This window comes from Dermacentor variabilis, chromosome 11 (genome assembly GCF_050947875.1).
Source record: "Dermacentor variabilis isolate Ectoservices chromosome 11, ASM5094787v1, whole genome shotgun sequence".
In the NCBI taxonomy this organism is placed as follows: domain Eukaryota; kingdom Metazoa; phylum Arthropoda; class Arachnida; order Ixodida; family Ixodidae; genus Dermacentor; species Dermacentor variabilis.
In genome coordinates this window covers 27,169,482-27,194,560 of record NC_134578.1, presented here as the reverse complement: position 1 = coordinate 27,194,560, position 25,079 = coordinate 27,169,482, and the positions used below count along the sequence as shown (strand labels likewise).

Here is a 25,079-nt window from a genome sequence, read left to right as displayed (position 1 = left end):
TCCTGTCAAATGTGTACGTTTTCAAAATAAATAATAATAATTAGTTGTGCTTCTTCAAAGCCCACCGGCGGCGAGAAAAGTGCCGGTGGCCATGCACTCCCGAGTTTCGCGTTATAATAGCTGAGAACTCTACGTATGCTAGCTTTTTATCCGCCCGCAAGCAATTATGCTTATCGACCGACAAAAACAAAAAAAGCACTTTTTCACCCACAATCACGAGGCAAGGTAAGCGCAGCAAGCAAATATTGTGCGCAAAAAAAGGTCACGCAAATTTATTTATATTCGCACGTTTGATTTATAAAGAAGCGCAATAGTTTTCTCCAGAAGCACTTCACAAGAACAATTAGGAAAGAGAAAATAATGAGACCTGAATAGTCGGCGCTCTTGCTACACTGTCCTGTATAGCAAACAAAACCATATATGCGTAACATTTTCACGTATATAAAATAAATCAATTCATGCGCTCTACACTGTACGGTAGTCATAAGTAAGCACTGCAGGGAATAATTATCAATAGAGTTCAACTTTCAGCTTTTTACGTGCGTACCAAAGAGTGACCAATTAAAAATAAATCAAATACTATTCGAAGTAGAAAACCAGCAATGAATTTCACACAACTCCGTCGGTGAAAAGCGCCTCTCGGCGTACACTTCTGAGCTCAGTAATAAAAGTTAAAATGCTATGAAAACAGACACTTTGCACGAGCTATACACAACGTTCTTGAAACAAAACACTGCTGTACGGCAAGAGAGTTTCCCAGCGTTACTGCGAGACCACTGGAACGTCTGTGAGAAGAAAACGTACAGATGGGATTTTAATTTATGCAAGATGAACCTGGAAATTACGACTACTGCAGCCTGAACGACATCTGCGGATGAGCTTCTGCAAATAGTAATCTATCACTGCTCGGGAAACGCGCACACGCTGAAGACAGCCTACCGGCAAGGGACGAAACTGTCTTTCAAGAAGGCTGCCAGTTTCTCACAAGACGCAAGCCCGGGTTTATAGACGGCACAGAGGACGCATCCAGTCCAGGACAGGGACACCCGACCACGGGGAACGCAGTAGTTCTCCGTGAACAGCCGCAAGTCGTAGCTGTCCGTTTCTAGGTGTCGAAGAGCGGGCAGGGCCTTCATTACGTCGTGCAGGTCTTCGGGTTGGATGTCCAGCTGAGGTAGCGACAGTTTCGTATTCAAGGTGAGGTGCTCGAGACGCGTAAACGGCTGGTGCCGACCGTAGCGGACGCAGTGTCGCAGGAACTCTAAACACATGCCGTCGTGGCCCAAGCGCGCGGTGGTCAGCTTGTCGTGGGTCGCCGACAAGAATGCGCTGAAAGCTACTGTCAAGATGTCCATACTCACTTCGAAGCACTCTAGACTAGGGAACCCGTTTCCGCCCACGGGTGTGTCGTCCTGGGACCCCAGGCACCTCACGAGCCTCAGGGTTTTCAGTTTGGGACATAGCCTCGATATTGTAGAGAGCCGCACACCGCCGCAATTTTCGAGAGCCAGCTCTTCGAGCCCGGGTAACTTTGTAAGCATCTTCTGCAACTGAGAACTCACGTCGGCGAAGCCTAGGGCTGGACTGATTTCCATCATGATGCTGTGGAGGTTGGAGAAAGCCGGAACATTGGCGATCTCTTCCAGCGATTCGACAGCCACCTGCAACATTGGGGCACATCATCAGGTTTATTTTTCAGGAAAGTATGTGACTTTTCTTCACTCCTCTATGTTATACGATCGTTTCCGAGAAAGAAGCTAGCCCTCTCCGCGACCATACTCATCCCTCCCCCCCTTCTTAGTAGAAACTAAATACAGGGGAACAAGAAAATCACAGTTTTTATCACAAAGATTGCATTTAACTGTAGTACGGACTCTAATAGGCTCAACACTGATGTCAAGAGTCTTACAGAATCCCGTCTTAGGAGGTGAAATATTTCTAACTAAAATTTAAGAAACAGACTAAATCAAAATAGAAGCTTTCAGGTTACCAGTTTTCCTCTTCCGAATATTCGTTTAAGGACGCGATGAACCCCTTAGTTTTGTTTGTTCAAGGCCAAGACATCAAACAGGGGCAAACATGAAACTGTCGACACTTTGATAAAGTTAATGTTTGGTTTAATCGGCACTCGCTCGTCAACAGACTACCCCGAGCACCGTTAACACGACTGTGCGAAATTTGAACGCTCATGCAAATTCACTACATCGCAAGCCGAGATGAGCTAGTTGGTGATACATAGTACGGCGAATACACAGAGAAGACGAGACACCACCTTAAATGACACAGGACAAAGCACCATCATGTCTACCTCGTTAAGGAGCTAAACATAGCATACAGTGGGTTGTCTAGTGTCCTTCAGTTTATGATTTATTTTCACAATATCTATTCGGCATTTCGAGCTCGTACCTGCAAGTTCTCCACAGAGGGAAATTTGTCTGCAGCCGTCCTGACGTCGGCCGCTATCATTGGGCCCATTTGATTGTGTAGCTTTCCGCCGGACGAGTTATCCAAGCAGCCAAGCCAGAGGTGGCTGAAGTTCTTTGATATACGATCAGTCGAAGTGGTGAGCCCGCACGGCTCCATGAAGCATTTCCCGAGCCAGACGGAGTCGATGCGGTGCACCTAAAAAGTGATGAGAATAACGAGTATATATCTCACTTCTTTCCCCAGCATAATTCCAGCCCACTACCGAAACAAGGTATTCAAATGCACATCTCCGCCGAACCCACGCTACGCCTACAAGTTTCTACTTGAATCGCTGCTGCAAATGATCTCGCGCCCTCACCTGTTTTCGCCTCAATTGACGATCATAATGTTACATTAGAAGACCACCAGGTCTCTGCCCTACGTATTACGTGACCTGCGTGTAATCCTTATTTTCTGCTCCTAAATTTCCACTAGAATTTACATATACATAAGCGTACAACCACTTACTCACTGGGCGTGGATATATATAGTTAAGCAGTTTCCTGAATTAAGCACTCAGTTTCTTGTCGCCGTTCGTGTCAAAGTACCCCCGTGTTCCCTGTCCGTTAGACAATTATAATTTTTAATATTAGCCACCTACCAGCCAGATTAGTGCATGCTAATCCTGAGCACATCATCATCATTATCATCAGCCTGGTTACGCCCACTGCAGGACTAAGGCCTCTCCCATACTTCTCCAACTACCCCGGTCACGTACTAATTGTGGCCTTGTCGTCTCTGCAAACTTCTAATTCTCATCCTCCCACCTAACTTTCTGCCGTCCCTGCTATGCTTCCCTTCCCTTGCAATCCAGTCCGTAACCCTAATGACCATAGGTTATCTTCCCTCCTCATTACATGTCCTGCCCATGCCCATTTCTTTTGCTCGATTTCAACTCAGATGTCATTAACTCGCGTTTGTTCCCTCACTCAATCTGCTCTTTTCCTGACCCTTAACGTTACACCCATCATTCTTCTTTCCATAGCCCTTTGCTTCGTCCTAAATTTAAGTAGAACCCTTTTCGTAAGCATCCAGGTTTCCGCCCCGTAGGTGAGTACTGGTAAGACACAGCTATTATACACTTTTCTCTTGAGGGATAATGACAACCTGCTGTTCATGATCTCAGAATGCCTGCCAAACGCACCCCAGCCCATTCTTATTCTTCTGATTATTTCAGTCTCATGATCCCGATCCGCAGTCACTACCTGCCCTAAGTAGATGTATTCTCTTACCACTTCCAGTGCCTCGCTACCTATCGTAAACTGCTGTTCTCTTCCGACACTAACATTACTTTAGTTTTCTGCAGATTAATTTTTAGACCAGCCCTTCGGCTTTGCCTCTCCAGGCCAGTGAGCATGCATTGCAGTTGGTCCCCTGAGTTACTAAGCAAGGCAATATCATCAGGGAATCGCAAGTTACTAAGGTATTCTCCATTAACTCTTATCCAAAATTCTTCCCAATCCAGGTCCCTGAATACCTCCTCTAAACACGCTGTAAATAGCATTGGAGAGATTGTATCTCCTTGTCTGACACCTTTCTTTATTGGGATTTTGTTGCTTCCTTTATGGAGTACTACGGTGGCTGTGGAGCCGCTATAGATATCTTTCAGTATTTTTACATACGGCTCGTCTACACCCTGATTCCGCAATGCCTCCATGACTGCCGAGGTTTCGACTGAATCAAACGCTTTCTCGTAATCAATGAAAGCTATATATAAAGGTTGGTTACATTCCGCACATTTTTCTATCACCTGATTGATAGTGTGGACATGGTCTATTGTTGAGTAGCCTTTACTGAATCCTGCCTGGTCCTTTGCTTGACAGAAGTGTAAGGTGTTCCTGATTCAATTTGCGATTACCTTAGTAAATACTTTGTAGGCAACGGACAGTAAGCTTATTGGTCTATAATTTTTCAAGTCCTTGGCGTCCCCTTTCTTATGGATTAGGATTATATTAAGGTTTTTCCAAGATTGCGGTACGCTTGAAGTCAAGAGGCATTGTGCATATAGGGTGGCCAGTTTCTCTAGAACAATCTGCCCAACATCCTTCAACAAATCTGCTGTTACCTGATCCTCCCCAGCTGCCTTCCCCCTTTGCAGAGCTCCCAAGGCTTTCTTTACTTCTTCCGGCGTTACCTGTGGGATTTCGAATTCCTCTAGACTATTCTGTCTTCCATTATCTTCGTGGGTGCCACTGGTACTGTATAAATCTCTATAAAACTCCTCAGCCACTTGAACTATCTCATCCATATTAGTAATGATATTGCCGGCTTTGATTCTTAACGCATACATCTGATTCCTGCGAATTCTTAGTTTCTTCACTGCTTTTAGGCTTCCTCCGGTCCTTAGAGCATGTTCGATTTTATCCATATTATACTTTCTTATGTCAACTGTCTTGCGCTTGTTGATTAACTTCGAAAGTTATGCCAGTTCTAGTCTAACTGTACGGTTTGAGGCTTTCATACATTGGCGTTTCTTGATCAGATCCTCCGTCTCCTGCGACAGCTTACTGGTGTCCTGTCTAACGGAGTTAACAGCGACTTCTATTGCACACTCCGTAATGATGCCCACAACATTGTCGTTCATTGCTTCAACACTAAGGTCCTCTTCCTGAGTTAAAGCCGAATACCTGTTTTGTAGTTTGATCTGGAATTCCTCTATTTTCCCTCTTACCGCTAACACATTGATCGGCTTCTAATGTACCAGTTTCCTCCGTTCCCTCCTCAGGTCTAGGCTGATTCGAGTTCTAACCATCCTATGGTCACTGCAGCGCACCTTGCCGCGCACGTCCGCACACATCTTGTATGATGCCAGGGTTAGCGCAGAGTATGACGTCTATTTCATTTCTAGTCCCGCCGCTCAGGCTCCTCTACGTCCACTTGCGGCTATCCCGCTTGCGCAAGAAGGTATTCAATATCCGCATATTATTCGGTTCCGCAATGTCTGCTAATAGCTCTCCCGTGCTATTCCTAGTGCCTATGCCATATTCCCCACTGACTTGTCTCCAGCCTGCTTCTTGCCTACCTTGGCATTGAAGTCGCGCATCAGTATAGTATATTTTGTTTTGACTTTACCCATCGCCGATTCCACGTCTACATAGAAGCTTTTGGCTTTGTGGTCATCATGACTGGATGTAGGTGCGTAGACCTGCACGACCTTCATTTCGTACCTCTTATTAGGTTCACAGCAAGACCTGCCACCCTCTCGTTAATGCTATAGAATTTGTGTTGCAGGCATAATATATATATATATATATATATATATATATATATATATATATATATATATATATATATATATATATATAGTGTGGCCGTTGACTCAGTGCAATGTCGCTTGATGCGTGTGTTATGCCAAACGTACGTAACAACGGTAGTCGGCAAGGTGGCAGAGGGTTTGCTGAGAAAACTGTAGCCTTTGTGACTCTTTCAGGACGTACAGCTTTCGGTCGATTTCTAACCCGTTTTTTTTTTCACAGTCGGTGGACAGCCTTTCACCGCTGCTGATACAAAGGCGCAGATGTAAAGGGGGGAGGGAGCATGCTCTCGCGAAACCAAGTTGCCAGGCTCATTCGTCGCAGCACGTAAGCTGTTGTATCCTTTTCACACGCACGTGCTTTGGCGCGAGAGCTTTGGGGCACATGACGGTTTAGGTGCTGCGCTCGAAAGTTCAGAATGACGGGAGGGGAGGGCGTTAGTCGCCTCCTACGCCGGCGCTCAGGCCGCTGGCGACAACACACATATGATGATGGGCCTTATTTGTATCACCACCGATACTATGAATATAGATGCGCTCATATAGGCTACGACAATACACCCAATGCTACGAACATTGGTTATTCATTCTTACAGCAACAGAGATATGCTTTCAAGTGCGGCATTCATTTAACAAAGGGAACAGTTTTCTAGAAACGTTCGGCTATTTGATTTCATTGACAATTACCGTAAATGGTTTCCAGACACTTCCTTTTTCTGTAGTTACATTTCATTCTTTTATTGCATCGTTGAGTGTTGACATAACATGCACTGTTTTCCCATAGTAAACAAGTTCACACGAATGAGTTCCCAGCTCTCAGCCAGCTTTACAAAGTGTCTTTCTTGGTCTTAGTCTATTACATCTTATGTTGATTTTCATCCTTAACTAGAATATAGTCGACCGGCCTTTGCTAACTGAGTCACGCATGTTTGTATCGTTGGGTTACCGAAATTGAATTCTGGTGTTTCACGAGCCCAAACTACAATATGATTATGAGACAAGTCGTAGTGGTTGTCTCTGAATTTATTTTCGCCACCTGAGGCAAGTCGTAGTGGTTGTCTCCGAATTTATTTTTGCCACCTGGAGTTCCTTAACGAGACCCCCATGCACGGCACACGGACATATGTACATTTGAACCCGGGATTGACCCCGCGTACTCAGTTTTAGCAGCGACCACGTTAAGTCACAGGATGCGAGGTGAAGTCCTAGCGTTAGGTTTCCTCCCTCGCAGAGCGATATTTAGCTCACTTTCAATACCCATTTTCTATAAGCACGCTAGGGCCCCCATACAATCAAGATACACGGAGCATAAAGTGCATTGCTTTGTTGCAGGCTCTTCCACTGGAGCTGGATGTTTCCTCAACTTCGTTTCAAGGGATAGTATTATTGACGTTTTTTCCCACGTACGAGAAAACTCGATTTGCCCAATAACAGCGAGTACCATGCCGATATGTCCCTTCGTACTGAGTATGTTAGCAATGTATATATGCAACCACTTCGGCACAAACATGTGTATACTAGAGCGTAGCCAGATCCACAGCTTCCGCATGACTCATGCGTTGTTCTACTAGTTGATATACGGCGGGAGTTAACCTTCCGTCCCTCTTCATGGGCTCTACTCGTATACACATTTACTACGCATTTCCCGGGGACGCTTCAGCAAGTAGCGTGCATAACGACTTTACTTACGTCAGGGCACGTGCGAATAAGCGCCAGTGTAGTCCACGGACTCAAGAGGAGACGGCCTTCGCTCATGCCGCCGACGTTGCCAACCAGCTCCCTCAGTTGGCATCGCTCGACCAGCGGTCCAAAGCGGTCCCCGCATGGCTCGTCATTTTCCAAGGCGTGTATGCAAAGATCGTGCGGCAGCGCAATGACCTTGACGTTCGGGAACATTCGAATAAGCTTGTGGACCGTGTCCCTGTTGTGCACGATGCATATCTCCTGGGTGTCCCGGAGGAGCTCGCTGGCGGCGCTGGCGTAGCGCTCGCAGGAGTCAAAGGGCAAGCAACCGCAGAACAGGGCCTTCGAGATGGTCGCCTGTCGTAGCAACTTGTTCTTCGCCAAAGGCACCAGAGACCTGCGGCGCGCGACCACGAGGTGACCGCCGTCGTCGGCAAGGGAGAGTCCTTCTGGGACCACCACGTCTCGCGACCAAGCAGTTTTCAGTTTCAGGACGATGTGATCTTCGGAGAGTACCAGGACTTGAGGATCTCCGAACTCTCGCACGAGCTCCATTGCCCGTTACACGTGCAGTCTTTAATGGCTGAAACTAGCAGAAGGACGAGCGGTTACATTGCGAGCAGCACATATCTGCCCGCTAAGTCTCCCCGTAGATTACACTGGACTCATTGCATGAGGGCGCGATGAATTTGGACTGTCTCTCGGTTTATATTCCACTACGGTATGCAGAAATAAAGTAAGCAGCGAAATTAACCGAGCAGGAAAGACAGCTTCATGCTGAAGAAATGACAAGGGAAAGGCAGGTTGACCAGCAGAAATGCAGGCATCCGGATTGCTATTCTAGAATAGCTGAGTCGCGTGGCCAAATATACAAGTAACATTTGGAGCTACAAGTTACAACAAGGTGTACGTTATATTTGTTTACGCATCAGAAAACGTACATGCTTAACTTGCGTTACCACTAGCGGGGTCTTACGGTCTCATTTTGCAACCCATCTGTGCGAGCTACACATGCACGATCACTTCATGTTTGTTTTTTTTTTTTCGCGTCTACGCAAAGATATCAAAGTACAGGGCACGACAGCTATTCACGCATTACACATCCTAAATGCTTAACTTATGGTACAGCTAGTGGGTCTCCTACGGTTTGATCTTGCAAACGTGCTCGCTCCCTACTCGCGGTAGGCCCGCCGTGGTCAAAGGTGGTGGGCGCGAATTGCCATTATTCCCTGTCTCGCTGCCCAAGTCCATTTACGTCATTTACGGACCCTGCCTGTCGAACGCAGGTGCATCATACCCGAGCAAGCGTGAAATTTCTGCAATAATCGCACACTTGGAGGCCTTGTAACTTCTGATCAGCACATGTTTGAGCCTAATGAGTTATACCTACAATGGCTGCGTGAGCTTTTTCAAGTACGACCCCTCTCGCTTGCTCGGATTAACAAAAGTACTGACGCCGAGCAAGAGGCTAAGACAAATAGCACTCTTGCTGCCTTTTAGCACACGTGTCAGTTGTCGCCACTGTCCAAATATCTTTTGCTCCGACAGTCGCCGGCTGTCAGCGTCTCTAGCGCGGTACGCAAATCTGCCTCTCCGGATTATAACGTGCCCACATGCACATCAGGTTTGTGATAGCTACTTAAAAATGCGCAGCTGCCGAATGGCCAAAAATGGGGTTGTCCGAATATGATAAGTTTAGAAAAATCAACGAGGCTGCTGACTATCACGCGCTAGTCCAAAGGCTTGTCTGCTTTGGAGATACCTGAGCCGCCAACATAGGTACATGTTTAATGCCGTGATTTATTGTTTGATTATGAACAGCAGAGATACGCTCACTGGCACCATTTTGCCTGTCAACGTATGTCGATTACACGGTGGCAAATTTTCTTGCTTACGTGTTATATATTATAAAATTCGACAAAACCGTAAGGAAAGGGGATGTCGAGACAAGGAATGCTACGCTCTTAAATTCGGCGTATAGCACCAGTTCAGAAAAATGCGGACTCAGAATGTGCGATGAGATGCATTTCTGCACCTGTTAAAATTTTTCCGTACTGCATTTTACTATGGCGCCGAAACACAAAAAGCTGGACCAACAGTGGATGTCGCTGAAGATTAAGTCCGTTTTTCTCGAGATCGGTAAGTAGAACTCCCAGCAAAGTGACATGGTTTCATCGCTGTGCATATTCACCTTTTAAACGACAACATTCCGTCTAAAGTGCATAATTTAAAACGAAATCACTGCAATTAAGTTAATGAAAATGGACATCAAGTATATCGCTGATTACCCGGCAAAGGAAATGGGGCTACATGAAGCTTCGTGGACAAATCATCATTCCCCTTAAATTCACTCTACTTCGTAATCGGAGACAGCAATTGAAGAAACACGCTTGGACAAAAATTGCCGTGTAGGAGAACGCATAAACGTGAAATCCAATATGCCGCCAAACAACACGCGATTGACAAAGCACGCTCGCACGCACTCAACAGACACTTCACGTTCGACTATAGTGTCAAACACACGACGCGTGCGACGCACCATGAAGGGCCCCATAAATAATCTTGAAATGAATTCCGGGCGACACATAGACCCGACGAGAAGAACAGCGGAGATGATGAAGTGACTAATTGATTGATCCATCCATTCCTTCATTCATGAGGCTTAACGTTCCAAACAAACATTGGAGCTATGAGACAGGCAGCAGTAGATTGGCCCCAGGATAATGTTAACCACTAGGGGTTGCTTGAGGTCAGCGTCAATTAAGCTCGCGAGCGTTTTTTCACATTTCACCCATTTCAAAACGCGGCCGCCGCGACGGAAAATCGACCCCGCGACCTCCTAGCCACGGCGATTAATTTTGCGCACGCGCACACGCACGCAAACGTCAACTCAGTGTCACGCAAGTTTAAGCTCCGAGCACCAGGGTCGGCATACACACAGTTCTGCTGCGCCGAAATCAATACACTTTCAGTTTGGCAGCGCAACTGAGTGTGGCTGCAGAAGCGCCAAAACATACATTGCATGCATGTTGGCAGGGCATGCATCAGCCCTCATTGATACAGCGTGCCCATCGCGCATGAGTAACGAAACTACCCGGGGTCAGCAAACGACCAATAAAACTGCTATGTTCTGGCCGACAAAAACAGTAGCAGCGACTTACCGTTATGGAGTGGTTTACTCGAACTTAGCGTCACAGACCGCCGATGTAGAGCCAATGCTAGCGGATACGTATTCCAGGACACAGAAAGCGTTTTGCGTACAGGCCAACGTTTGCTTAACTGGAGTTACGCTGACTGCACCCACGCCAGCGAGACAGCGATGCAGGCACCGCTGAGTTCAACAATCAAATAGATACAAATCAAACCTGCAACTTGTCACACGCAATGCTGACAAAGAAAGAAAAAACTTATGTTGATAGCGAAATGAACTCCGAAGTGAGTATAGTACTCGCACTACGATACCTACGAGTAAATGTGCGGAAGCAGGAAATTAGCCCTTTCGTTAGTTTCGTATCCTCGCAATAGAACACCAGTGTCGGATTCAGCGCCCTCGCCGGCGGTTCAGTGATGAGTATGACCTATATAGACGAGTGGTTCTAGTAGACTCTAAGCAGGTCGTACGGTTGTGTTTACTGCCACATGGGAGGTGCGCCGCATGCATAAACGGTGATGCGTAGCAAAAAAAAAAAAAAAAAAAAGGAAGCGTAGCCGCAGCGCGAACGACGTGGATTTGCGCTCGCCGGCAGGAAATGCGGACCGTCGAGCTCGGCTACTGGTATTTCGCGCTTGTATTTGGGGTTGCTGCATTGATACGGTCTTTTTTCTGAATGTCAAATTTCTATATACAATGAGACTAGATCTCGGCGGTTAACTGAGCCTGTTTATTTATTCATTTTTTGTTCAAACTGCAGATGCACGGTTCAGAACTATTTTTGCAAACCGTTCCAACTTAGCGAGTCTTATAGAACGACAGGCCTTGCGCGCACCCATGTTCCAAGTTATACTAGCTCTACACCTGTTCCAAATTCTGTCAACATGCACCCAGAATGTTTCGTCCGCTTGTTCATCTTGTCCTTTTAGCCCACATGAGAAGAAACGTACCTTTGATAGAATAAGATGCTTGAAAATGCAGGCAAATTCCGCGCACACCTGCTGTCCACCTGCTGTGTGAGCTACCTGTTTGACGTGGACATAGCACGCATGATGGTATCGCTATGATCTGCTAATTTCGTCAATTTCAAATAGAGTAGGTTCATACGCGCAATGTTACAACGTCACTTACCAACCTCCGTGCGCTGTATCAGCATAGCGCATTTTGATGGTAGAGCAGGTCGCAGTGCTTAGACCGAGGACTCTGCAGCCCCTGCTCAAACCTTACCACAGGGACGGCAGCTCAACTGCTTCGATCTTTGTTTTTCCCGTCGCAGCTTGGTCGATTTTAGAACTTAGCTACGTCATACGAAGGATTCCGTGGCACTATGGGATGGGATGTCGCTGTGTGCAATAATGTCAAATGTATAGTTCACTGTACGTAAAATAAAACCAAAAGAATCAATATTTTCTTCTGGATACACGAATATGCGGATGATTAACATGTGCGCTGTCTGCCAGTATCATAGAATTCCTGTGCCATTGACATCCCCCTGCCACCACAATACGGTCGTGTTAGGAATCGCCCGACGTTTGTGCGCAGGCGCGAGTAAAGAAAGGGTGCGCGGGAGAGAAAATCTGGGCGCTTTCGCTCCTTGAAAATCTGACTCTGCCTAGGTACTACGAAGTTTCTTTGCTCGTTTCGTATGCGCTAGTCCCTAAGCGTGGTGGCTCTGCGGAGTGAGGTCGTTCGCTAGCCATGCCTATGCGCGAGTTTGTCTACGCTCCGACGCTGGCTGCCGGCGCGGTGAACCAGATGAAGCAGTGGGCACTGACGCCCCATTTCGTGATTGCTGTCTACAGGTACGTCGGAGAGACTTTGTCGACGTACCTAGCTGATAATCTACTGAGAGAAATGAGTTGCACTTACCTTTGCTATCAGTAGTGCACTGAAACCCGGAATTCCAGGTACTTAGCGATAATGCCACAACATCTAGCTTTTTCTCGAAATCCGCTCCGTTCGCCCAAAACATTTGCTGATGGCTGTGCGTCAGTTGCGAGATATTAAACTTATATTTGCCGCCCTCCGAAGGTGTCAGAGCCCTTCCAGACATCCCTTACCGTGGACGAAGAAGATGATGGCGTCCTAGCAGTCTTGCAGAATATCTCTTATGCAGGACAGCACACGATGTAGTGACGATAAAGAATCACTCGTCAGAGCCAATTGCCAATCTGAGAGTCACGAATCCAACGCTTTCTTGGGCGCGCTGCTGTCCATCTAAAGAAGTAACACTAATAGCGCGACGATAGCGGTGAGCACAGTCGTCGGTTGTCCAAATTTCATCCGCAGGCCAAGAACCTCGCTTCCGGTCATTCATTACAGGTAACTTAATATGGCGAAGAGTTATCGATTCACACCCCGCATCAGGAAGTGAACTTCCTTTTGTACAGACATATCGGAGGTCAGCGTGGTGGATCAGGCGAGATCACGATGCTCTCGTTTGGTAGCTGCGCCCGGGTTACCACCAGAGCATCGGCCGCTTCATTTAGCACGACGCTCGTGAGCATGACCTCTCCTATAAACGGGATAGGGGTTTCCGGCATAAAACGATGCACTTCCGGCAGATGTCTCGTAGTAGTGACGGTGTAGAATGAGACACTGCCTAAGGCGTGCCTTCGAAAGTTGGGCGACCTTACGCCCAGAAAAAAACAAGTAACACTCGGAGCTCAACCAAGCGGCTAGCGCAATCGTCGCAATCGGATCTCCGAGTCAAACGCATCGGCCGTTTGTACACAGCCCACCGTACATTGCAGCGTAAACGGTGGTGTGCTCGTCCGTTACAGAATGTACAGCGTTATTTGCGTCACGCGCGTAATCTAACTCATTAAACAAGATAATTCGCTATAGTTTTGGCGCCAACGCTCCCTAATATTTCGGTAAATGAAAGCGCGCCTTCCGCTGATCAGTAACGTTGCAACGTTTGCAAGCCAGCAAAAAAAAAAAAACCATCCTGGCGATAAGGATACTCCCTAATGCGAAATTTTAACGCAGCTCTATACGTGCTTTCATTTAGCGTGTCAATATTTTGTATTGTGATTATGAAGGTACACGCCGTGAGTAGCGCGCTTTGTTTTCAGACGACGCGCGCTACTCTGGCGCCATATTTGTAGCCATCGTCCCCGCACAGCCCGTCTTGCGCGGCACTTCGCTTTTCCACCAACGACGAGAGAAGCACCGCGTAGCGGGAAAATCGTGCTGCCAGTGTCAGTGGCGACAACCCCTAAAGGAGCGTCACATCGAGCCTTCTTCGTAGCGGTTCACTATCGCCCCTTGCAGGAGCAGTGATCCACCTTCACACACGATGGTAATCGCGGACTGACCTCAGCAGCTGATGCCGCGGGCGAGCATAGCCCAGCCAAACTCACACCAACCTGCCCACCCCCCACGAGAAGCGCAGATGAGATTGCCCACGCGGCTGCAGGTGCCTTAACTGCACACCACTCAGCGCAAGCGCAGGCCGTTTCCCCTCCGCTACAGTGGCTAGGCCTGAGCTCCTCCTCCGCTTTCCTCCTCGCGCGCTCCGTGTTCGCTTTCATCTTTCAATGAGGTCGTTCACTCGATCACGCCGACGAACGACGCCGATGCTCAACGCAACGGGCGCCTAAGAGCTGTGCTCTAAGATTGTAACCAGTAAAATATAAACAATGTACTCTTGTGAATTCCCTTTCGTTAATAGCAGCGTCCCTATGAGGCAAACAGAACATGAAAGTGAAACAGCACATGTGACGAACCTTGCATAATCTTCACTTTATCCCGTAATTAATTTATCTGCCTACAAGTAGAAAGGAAGTTGTAACGTCATCGCGAAGCTTGTCGCAGCTCGAGTTATTTATGCATCTCTTCATTTACTTACAAAATTATATTCCGTAGTTTCAAGTGCCAAAACAACAATGTAATAAGAAAACTACTTGGTGAGCCAGTTGGTTCATACTAATATATGAATACTATTTAGCGCAGTTTTAAGACGGGGCAAGACAAGGGAAAACCGGAGAAGCGCTATTCGCAGCTAATATCTGCTGTGAACATTTTGCCTATTTACATACGCAGCAGAACAAGTTTGCGCAAGCGCACTGCCCTTCAAGCCACTAATGCGTCATATCACAGAAGCGAACAGATCACTGCATCTTTTCTAAAACTGCTTTTCTTTACTACGCGACACAACTGACGTAACGCGAACGCAGGCGCTCTTTCTTTCTTTCTGATATGCTTCCATGAATTCCGTGGCCAAAGCATTCCCATTCCAGCCTAGAATCCGAACACCAGTAAAAATTAGCGCACATGCTCAGGACCTACAATCCATACCCACGTGTAATGAAGTTTCATTAGCTACAGATCGCTCGTGTTCCCGTGCCCGGCCGTTAACGCATCAGCCGGTCTGTCCGATATAGACCTGGAATCTCGCACACAACGCCAACAAATCGGCAACACCAAAGTCGCCGCAGATGGCACTGTCATCTGAAAGACAATGAGCTGCTTTTCACTTTCTGTTCAAAATATGTTGCGGCTCGTGTGACACACCTAAAGGTAAATCACTGTAATACATACACATATGTACCCCACACAAAGTGCACGCCCAGGGCAAAAAAAAAAAAAAAAAGAAGGCCCAGTTAGTACATCTTACCTGTCACTGCGAAATTTTACGCATTCTGCAGCTCACAGGTTGGCAGGCAGGCTAAGTTGCTAATTAGCCCACCAGTCTGTCCGTGTGAGGTATGCTAATTGTACATCTTACTGCGAAAGAATAAGGACCTTGGGTCAGCAGAAGATCGACCAATGTCTCCGTATTCCGCCATACGAAAAAAAAAAAACTGCAGTGAACGTGTGCGATCTTGGTAAATCTCAACACATTTTACATCAAGGCTGTTTCTTTTCTACGGTCAAAATAAGAATTTCAGTAGCCTGTAATTAAATCACGTACCTTAATATGTTGCCCGTATAGCACTCGCCTGTTGGAAACCTTGGCCGCGTATAATATTTTCAAGCGCTGCTTAAGGAACTTTACTAAGGTAATTCATCCATGCATATTACACTTCGGCAGAACACTGGCAATATGGCCTACCTCTCCTTCTAGTTTTTTCCCGCTAACTCTATCTCAGTTTCGTTCGAAGTTCTACGAGGGCGGCGGGATAAATTCTGGTTGTTCGCAAAAGACACCTACAACTTTCCGGATCGCTTGCATACGTAGTTTGTGGTTAATGCCATAAACAGACCACACATACTGAAACTCGCCCATACGTTACACATAACATGCGTGTGAAAAATATACACAATGCGCTTTGTTTAAGTCACTAGTGAACCACGGTAACCTGCTACAAACTTCACATGACGCATAAAAAAAGAACGTGTACTATCGCGCGTGACAGGACTGTCTGCTGTGATTTTTTTGTCCTAAGCGGTTGGTTCTTTTGGTTTCCTTATTAAATATATATTTTATACTGTTGTCATTGCTACGCAAAAAGGAGTAGCCATCGCCATTATAAGGTGACGCCTATTCCGATTTTATTCATTTTAATTTTAGAAAATCGGTGTAATAATTTCTAGCAAAGCTCCCAATCAGACCAGGAACGCTAAAGTTTCTCCACACAATGCACTAAACACGAACCTCATTTTCGCAAAATATAAACTTGGCGTAAAGCAGAGAAACCTCGCGATATTTCCACGCAGAGATTAAAAAAAGCTGTTTGAAATTTTCGAACATTTGATGCATATTTTTTTTGCGGAAGCTGCAGTTGATCCACACATTTAACTTCACGCATACATATGTAGTAATATTCCCCGTCTTTCATAAAAACTTCATATTGGTGGCATTTGGTCGTTCTGCCATGACAAAGGGCTGTGTTTTGCGCCGTTCAGAAGACACGCGCATATCACACCGGAGTGCTTGCATATGTAATTCATTACAAACGAAGCGATTAGCCCACACACTTCAAATTTTGGTTCTGCATCACCCATTACCCTATTCTTACATTTACCATACATAAACAAGAAGCCGCATTGTTTCTCAAAGGATGCTGGTAGATCACATAACACATAGAACAAGGGTTCAAAAAATATTTGTAACGCCCCTAATTGAGTGAGGAACATTAAAATTCCGCGGCGCATTGCAATTAACATGGCTCCAATCGCAATTGAATATAAAGTTTCTGTAACGCGCAGTTTTCTCGGGACGTTGGGAAATGTAGCTGATGATAGCGGCGTCACTCATTCTAACACTTCCTTAAGGAATTTTTCCCAAACGTTTTACTGGACCACGGGCATCGAAATCCGCACATACATTTGCCATAGTGATGAAAAATAATTTTCTTCGTCTGCTCTTGGTGGAGTTCGTGGTTATGCCAGCTTGTGGTTAGGGCAGCGTGCTCAATTTTGCGGTGCTTATAAAATGCACCACTAGCGCTCCGGAGCACTTGCACACGTATCTATTTGCAAAGGCAGTAATTCACTCACGCACATCCAAGTTTGCCCGCACCATTGCTCAAATCATGCCCCTTGTTTTCTTTAAGTGTAAAAAAAAGGTGCGTAGCTTAGTTCACCTAGGACAGTCGAAAAACCAACTACGAGCCCGTAATGAAGCACGAAGATAAGATAAAAACGAAAGTTTATGAATTATTTGCAACATTTCAAATGAAGGCAGGAACGTGAATGTTTCGGAACACATTAGATTTCACATTTCCCCTAAAGTTCCATGACTTTGAAGCTGGTATCTTGTACAGTTCTTTCCAGATTTCAGAAAAATATTTCACAGAGTGACACTATGGGGAACCAGCGCTGGAGTTTTCACGGCGCCTGCAGCGCCGCCCTGGCGGTCAGAACGTGCACAATGCAGCCTCCCCCGCGGACGAAAACTGCGTTGCGTGCCCTTAAAGTCGAAGGAAAACAAAAGGGCGCCGACGATACTATTGCGTATACAAGTGCCACAACTAAGTCGGGATGAGGGAGGATGTATCCTTCTGCGTCTTTCCATCTAAACCCTACGAACAAGAACGGAGGCGGCGTTGGATCCAAGCAGTCAGGCGAGCGGAGTAAGCTCCCGTCTTGTCGCCCTGTCAAGCGGTGTCGGGCTGGTTTCTAAATCAAATTTTGCGTGTATCCTTGGTTTATTCGATAGTGAAGACGGTCAGCCATGGCAGACAGTACCAAACAGCAGAATCTGCTGTCGGTATTTCGTCGGAAACAAAATGAGCAATAGCATGCACCATCCGGCATATGTACCATTTTTCCTTCGCAATGCCACCGCCAAGCCCCTTCCAACGCCACCGCACCAAGTGAACGATACGAAAGGTAAAAATTATCCATTCATTGCCAAGAATTATGTAGGAGGGAAGCTGCCTTGTAATACGATTTGTATGCGCATAGTGCCGGCGCACGCGCGACTAAGCCACCTATGTGTTTATAAATATGCGCATGCGGATGAGGACTCGGCGCTGAGATGCATCCGGCAAATTAATGTAATTAGTGCTAAATGTAGCCAGAATTGTTACGGATCAAGCAGCCGAGCACTCAAACCTTTGCTTGCGCGAGTCAGCTGATGCGATAAAGCTTTCTTCTCCATTGACTGCTGTGGCGAAGTAACATCAGAATTTTTTATGTCTAGCCAGAGAAATATGGAATATCTTCAGGCCAACAAATACTTCCGAAACTATAGCGCAGCACGACCGGAGCCATAACTGCTAGATTTGCGAGGCAGGCAGCCACGCAAGCATGGCATCGATACACGACGCAACCGTTAAAGAAAACACGTGCTCGCCGCGACGCACTGTGAAAAATGTATAAAGCTTAAAAAGCTTCTTTCGTCATTTCTTCACTTGATGGCGCTAGCTTCTTTACAAAAACTCCACTTGAAGCGGCGCGAAAACGGAAACATACGAACTATAATACGGCTGCGTATGCGTGTGTCGTCTGGTTGTGTGGCTGGAATATGCCGCGTTTCGCCGCCAGGGCGGCGTGCAACGCACTCTTTTCGACGCGCCGCCTATCCAGCGCTGGTTCCCCATGACACCTCTAAAGAAGTATTATTATTCTTTCTTTTATTTTTGAAAGGCAGCGCTTGATATACACGTATTTAATTGTCGTATTTATTTAATTGGATACACTCGCACTTCGACACTTGCCTGCCTTATGGCCCTCTAAAGCCCCCCACACTCTCAAAATATGAACTTCGGGAATAATAGTTGTCTCTGTTCCAAAAGCCGTGACAACTGGCTCACAACTTTTCTGAGAAATTCTAGTCGCTCTTTAACTGCTACCTGCGCTATAAAACAGGAGCGAATACTTACCAGTGATTTGTGTGAAGCACAGTGGACCACCTAGGGCTATTATTGGATACGTAGTCTCTAGCCCTGAACGTACTCGATAGACAAGCAAACTTTTGCCTACCTACACGTACTGCTTGCGTTCACAGGAGTGAGGCCGGCGAGAAGTTGGAGCAGTGCCGTGCAGACCGCCTGAAAGCGTCGTCGACTGCTGAACGTTATGGGTTTCACAGTCGAGATCAATCGCCAGTCCAGACTGCCAAATGACCTGAAGCTGCCAGCAGAAAGCGACGCCGAATGCGAAAGTATAAGGTGTCATCGCGAAGCCGACGGTTTCAAATTATTTCGAGTTCCCCCACTGGAGCATGCTGCCATCCGGCGGCGAACAACACAATCGAAAAAAAAAATAGCGCCGCCCTTGAGCGTAGCCCCCGAAATCGGCGCTGTACGCGTGGATGATGCAGTACACGAAGTCACAAGCCCAGTGCAACGCACTTGCCTGGTTGCTGGCAGACCTGGGCGTGGAGCGAAGATTATTTTCAAGCATGGAGGAAGGAAACTGAGGAGAGGCCCTCCCCCTCCGCGCGCTAGGAGAAAAGTGTGGAGGAAGTGACGTAGTAGGTTCTTCTCTTTTTTGCTGTTTTTATTTTCTTGCTGTAGCGGCCACGCCTTTAGCCTGTTTCACATGATGCGATTTTCGTCGCACCGGAAGTGCGATTTCCGTCGTTTGCGATGAAAATCGCAGTCGCAGTGCCGACCCCCCGATTTCCGGCTGCGACCATTTTGCTGCGACCAACCGGTTGGTCGCACAGTCGCACCGTCGCACCGATCGCTGCGATTTTCCGTCGAAATTGCGCGGAGAGCTGTCAACGGAGCTATTTCGCCGGTTTATTTTGGAAAATGGCGTCTCGCACGACAAGTGCAATGCGCGGAGACGTGGATCGTCGAATTCGGTACGTACGCGAAGGGAGAATGAAAAACTTGTACCGCAGATTGCATCCTCCGATTTCTATGCGTTTGTTGACACGCTACACAGCAAATGAAGTGCATTTTCACGTTTGCTTCGAACGCCTTTGCGAGTTGTCAGTGCTAGGAGGTGTTCGATCCCCAGCAGACGACGAGGTCGTCACAATTTTCTTTTGCTGAGTAGCATGCAGAAATCGCGCTTACAAAGCAGCTTGAATTACTACAAACTTGGCAAGGGCAAATTACAAGACAGCAAAGTACCCGAAGTTTCAACGTTGTGTGAACGCGGTACCGTTCAGTTCCATTTTCTTGTCGGTTTTCAAGCATGAATTTCCCGATGCATGTTGAAAGCTTATCTTGCCTCTTATTAAATTTGACAGAGCGAAAGTGTAGGCTATCGTAATGAATTTGCTGCGATAGCATTAAATCCGTGGCTTGAATAAAACATTACATGCACGTTAAGTTGCACCTCTTCTCTGGATATTTCTTTTTCTTGCACAGAAACCAATAAACATTGACTATGTTGCGGACTTTGTATCCCTACTGCATCTGTATGAACACTTGCTCTGCAAGGTACTTAACTGTACAGCTAGTAGACTAAGTAAATTGCTTGCTATAATGGCACAGTGACAATGTACCCTCCTGCACAATTATGTAGAACTCGTGCAACAATGCGAAAAGCAGGCAAATGGCCTGTTCTTGTGGGGATAAAACAGCATAAAACGACACGCTGAAGAAAAGTAAATCAAAACTGTGCAGTGAAGTCAGCCAGTACAAGCAGTTCTTGCACGTTCACGGCTGATCAAGTGTGCAGAAACATTCATGCCTTACATGTTTCTAGCAAGTTTCTAATAAGTTTGTGATCACATATATTAGTGTGTAAAACAATATAACGATATCCGCTGCGATTACTATCTTTATAAGTAATGAAATACCATGCTACTTGCAAGAACATATATCACCCGAGGATTTTAGAACCAATTTCTGCATTTCAACTATACACAATATGTGGTTTATTCAATAAAATAACACAAACTGGGCTTTTTTGCAATGACAAACTTATTCCAAACTTTACTTACATACAGGCAAGAAAAAAAATTATAGACAGAAATATTGTTCTTCAATTTGTTCACCTGCCACTGTGGCTATAGCATTCTGCTGCTAACACAAGGCGAGGGGTTGTTTTGCCAGCCATGGAAGTCGCATTTCAATGGGAGTCATAGGTGAAAAAAAAAGCTCTTGCACTTAGATTTAGTTCATCACCTTTTATTGAACCCTTACACTTCAATATACTATTGCATAGGGGGGCATGCTTATGCAAAATCTAACACCAATAGAAAGCAAAGGGCAGAATTGTAAAACAACCATGTTTCGTGATAATTCGAGTGTGTAAATATTCATTGCATCAATATGTATTGTTCAACAGCACTGCACAAATAAGCATGATCAGGTATAGCAAGTACTCTGTCAGGAAGCTGGTTCTACAGATGTATAATGTCAAGGCATGAATGCTCATACTACATATACGTCGCACACATAGCACAAAGAAAACCTTTTTCAAGAGTTGTCCCTTCTGGCAGATATGAGTGGGCCATAAGCAGCAGAAACTTTATTGCAGGACATTGTGTAATACCGCTTATGAAAGAATGAAGAGAGTGAAGAGGCTTTTAACAGCAGTACCTCATGCTGCTCTAATAAGAGGAACGATGAGCAAAAACATTTCTGGTAGAGCACTTAAACAGTAACTTTCTGAAAGACAGAAAGTTCCAGGTGAGAGTTGGAGGTACATTTGGCCCACACACACCAACAACACAGGCATACTACAAGAAACACTACAGCCTATGGTGTATTACAGTCTATGGGAAAGCTATCTTATGCAGAAATCAAGAATGATGCAACAAGCCCTCGACAACACTGCAGACTTTCTTGGCCAGTTTGGCCTCTCGCTTTCTGATAAGTCAGCTCATATCAACGTCGGAAAAAGAAGAAAGACTAGAATCAAGAACTACCCCAGATTGCACATTGTGATCCACATAGCTGGACAAGTATGCTCACAAGTCAACGTCCACAAATCCTCAGCTAGTGTAAGCCCATGACGGCAGAGCCAGCACGTGGGTGAAACAATTATGCAATGCCTGGACGCAACTTCCACACCTGGTGAAAAGAATAATCTCGAAATAATGGGGGTGGACAAGTGGATACTATAGAAAATCGCAGATGCTGTGCTTGTGTCCAAGGTATGGTACGGTATGAATTACCAGCAGCACACAAAAAAGACAACTCGTCGAATACAGGCATCGGGTAGTAATAACAGGTCTTTCCAACTTTACCATGCTTGAAGACCTCTATGAGAAAGAGCTAACGAACAAGCACCTAGACAGTAGAGTTGCAGCCTGCAGCACAAATTCTTTGTCTCAAGAGCTCAGAACCTCGTCCCAAGATACTATGCCAGCTAGCATATAAGATGCAAAGACGACTACCCCTCCCTTCAGAAACACAACCTCGGGAGTGCCTGAACTTGAAACACAACAGGCCCATACCGTGGAATATGGGGGCAAATAATTAGGCCAGGAGACTATATGCAACTGCCAAACACACAGAGGAGGTTGCTAATCATGAAGATGCAAGCAAACATAAGGCACATATGGCATGGCAATAGCAGTGTAACAGTAGTATGACACTACATAAAGCTAAACCCTATATAAGTGAGTACCATTCCAGGTCATCCTACACCTAGAAAAGCTGAACTGAAAGCAATCAAAGCAGCACTTGTAGTGCAGATTACACCCTGCACAACACCCTGCATGGATTCACTAGAAACTATTTGGGCGTGCACATCACACAAGATTGTCAGGAAAATCAGGAGATTGACACGCGACTTGCAAGCACATGGCCAGAAATTAAATAACAGGATACATAGCCGTGCAGATATTCCAGGACACAAGCGGGCTTATAAGCCCGACATAATAACTGAAAACTAGGTGAGTGTGTGTAATCATTATTAACTAAAGTGCAACAGATTGACAACAGACAAGAACGAAGCGCTCTGTGTGTTCACTTCGTTCCTGTCCATCGTATTTCTGTTGCACTATAGTTAATTACTATAGATTGTAACACCATAACTTGATACAAACATGCACACTATAGGATGCAGACAAATGCTCAGGACAAACTCCAGAATGTTTGCATCCTGATACTTATGAAAGTGAACGGTTTCATTCCATGGCTGTCAATGAGACGGAGAGAGAAAACTTGATTGTGTTCGTGGAACAAAAACTCATTGATAAGCTTAGATATATAGTCATTGCTTAACACTTTCGAAATGAATAATTATAGCTTGCTATCGACATTGAAGCAGCCTTTCGACAGCAAGAAAAGGAATCAGTTTTTCCAGCTCTGAACATCGAATTGCAGGAAATGCAAGCAGACACAAAATTCTGCCAATATAATCTGTTTAGGAATACCAAATTGGAATAAACATTGAGGCTTGCATTTGTACTTTCTCTGGCTGAGAAATCTAGTTTGAAATGACTCCCATAAGCATGTCGTAACAATGTTGATCTAATACAGGTTAAATGCATGGCTAGCTTAAGAAATGTGGAAGATTGCTATAAATTACAGTGAAGAAACTATAATATCTAATAACATTGATAATAATATTTATTTCCACAGAACAGGCTAACCGTGAGAGGCGTGCGAGGCTGAGCAGAAAGCTGAAAAACTCTACGGCAAGTGCGCCTGCCGTGGGCCCACGATCCTGCATTATGGATAGCGCGTATTGATATGGTCTTCTTGTTAGAAGTTCTGAGTATACTACCAGCGCGAGACACGGGACAACAAATTGGACGAGAAGTGTGTCTTTTAGAATGCTATGTTACAACGTACAGGTTTCTACAAAAGTTACGGTAACTGCTCGAAACATTTGATTCGTCGGCTTTTGCGCCTTTAGAAATATTTATAGAGGGCTCCCATATATATATTCGCAACGCAAGCACGGCGATGGACGAACCAGGCTAGCGCTAAGGTTGAATTTCACAACACAATTTTCATTTCACGTCGTAATCACACAGATCGTTTGAGGCTTCGTTCAGGGGCACACGCGGGCGTTCGGGTTGGTGCTTCTTGATGCGTTTGGCGTAAGAATATGGCTAGGAGCAGGCACCACATATGCGCAATGACGGGCAATGTACACGCACCATTTCTCCAGAAGCTGACGCCGAGCACGGGTAGCGCGAGGATCTTGTTGGGCTGACACGACAACTTCGTGGCAGCCGAATTCCGAATACTGCATATGCGGTGAGGGTAGCTATATGAACTTGTCGATAGGTCATCTTGTAGATTGTTGTAGCGCAGGCAAAACGAAACGGTCATAGAAGGTAGATAAGACAACACACAGCGCTGAGCCATAGAATAAAGAATCGCTGAACCACCTGCGAACAGCTGTTTACGTGCGCGATGTCGCACTGAACTACAGAAACCGCCGTCGCGCACTCCAAGACAAATCTTAACTAACGGTTTTAAATTAGTAAACGTACATATTATTTGCTTCTAATCAAGATAAGTCAATAATATTATAGTGTAAATGTTTTATTCACTACAATAAAGTAATTATGCAGCGTGTGCCACGAAACCTGGCTGTAAGCAACCATGGGCGTCGCACCAGTCGCATTGTTGAAATCGCAATCATGTGAAATGAGCCCTCTAAAAATCGCATTGCGACGCGTGCGACAGCACCGATTTTCGTCGTTGCAGTCGCACCATGTGAAACAGCCTTTTCGGGCCACGATGGCGGCTTTGTTATTGTTCTGTGCGCTCACACGTGTTGCTCCGTAGGTTTCGTACCGTGGAAAAGGCGCCGTGCGGGCAGGTTCGCGTTGGTCTCCGTGTTTTGCTGCGCTGCGTTATCTGGACCGTGCTCTACCGGATGTTGCTGTCGCCAGGTGGGACAGGAGGAACTAGAGTTCGTGAAATGAACGGCGCATGCACCGCTGAACGCAATGTACCGCGCCACGACAATGACAACGGACGAAGGAATATCCGCGGGAAATTTTGCCCTCTTTGGCGGAATCATGCTAACCTGCTAACGATTGTTTAGTATTGCTGCGGAGCGCGCGCGTCCGAGCAGCACGGTTGCGCGCAGCGCGGCGTGGTTTCGTGAGAAATGTAAACAAGAGAGGAGAGCTGGCCCGATAGGCGGAGCAACGCCATAAGCAACGCCAACTTCCGGCTTCACTATAGCTTCACAAAGAGTGACGTCAGGGCCTCTCCTTAGTTTCCTTCCTCCGTGTTTTCAACCTTTTAGCTACGC

The 25,079-nt window shown here is 46.1% G+C and overlaps 1 protein-coding gene across 2 annotated transcripts; it reads right to left on the bottom strand.

Annotated features, from left to right (window-relative positions):
* Nucleotides 1-246: 246 nt before the first annotated feature.
* On the bottom strand, nt 247-19,104 carry LOC142564934 (uncharacterized). 2 transcript variants are annotated; one of them, XM_075676142.1, is made up of 4 exons: nt 18,934-19,104; nt 7,409-7,991; nt 2,407-2,622; nt 247-1,661 (listed from the first exon to the last, which is right to left on the bottom strand). In XM_075676142.1, the coding sequence occupies exons 2-4, from the start codon at nt 7,955-7,957 to the stop codon at nt 936-938; spliced, it is 1,491 nt and encodes a 496-aa protein (XP_075532257.1). In that variant the 5' UTR covers nt 7,958-7,991; nt 18,934-19,104; the 3' UTR covers nt 247-935. The 2 variants fall into 2 exon arrangements, with proteins under 2 accessions (XP_075532257.1, XP_075532256.1); XM_075676141.1 differs by lacking the exon at nt 18,934-19,104 and adding an exon at nt 10,564-11,022.
* Between the last annotated feature and the right edge of the window lie 5,975 nt (nt 19,105-25,079).

Coding starts and splice junctions, on each gene's coding strand:
- LOC142564934 (XM_075676142.1), bottom strand. CDS start 7,957: ATGGAGCTCGTGCGAGAGTTCGGAGATCCTCAAGTCCTGGTACTCTCC. Junction 2,623..7,408: donor TTATTCGCACGTGCCCTGAC/GTAAGTAAAGTC, acceptor ATCACTTTTTAG/GTGCACCGCATCGACTCCGT. Junction 1,662..2,406: donor CCTCTGTGGAGAACTTGCAG/GTACGAGCTCGA, acceptor CCAATGTTGCAG/GTGGCTGTCGAATCGCTGGA.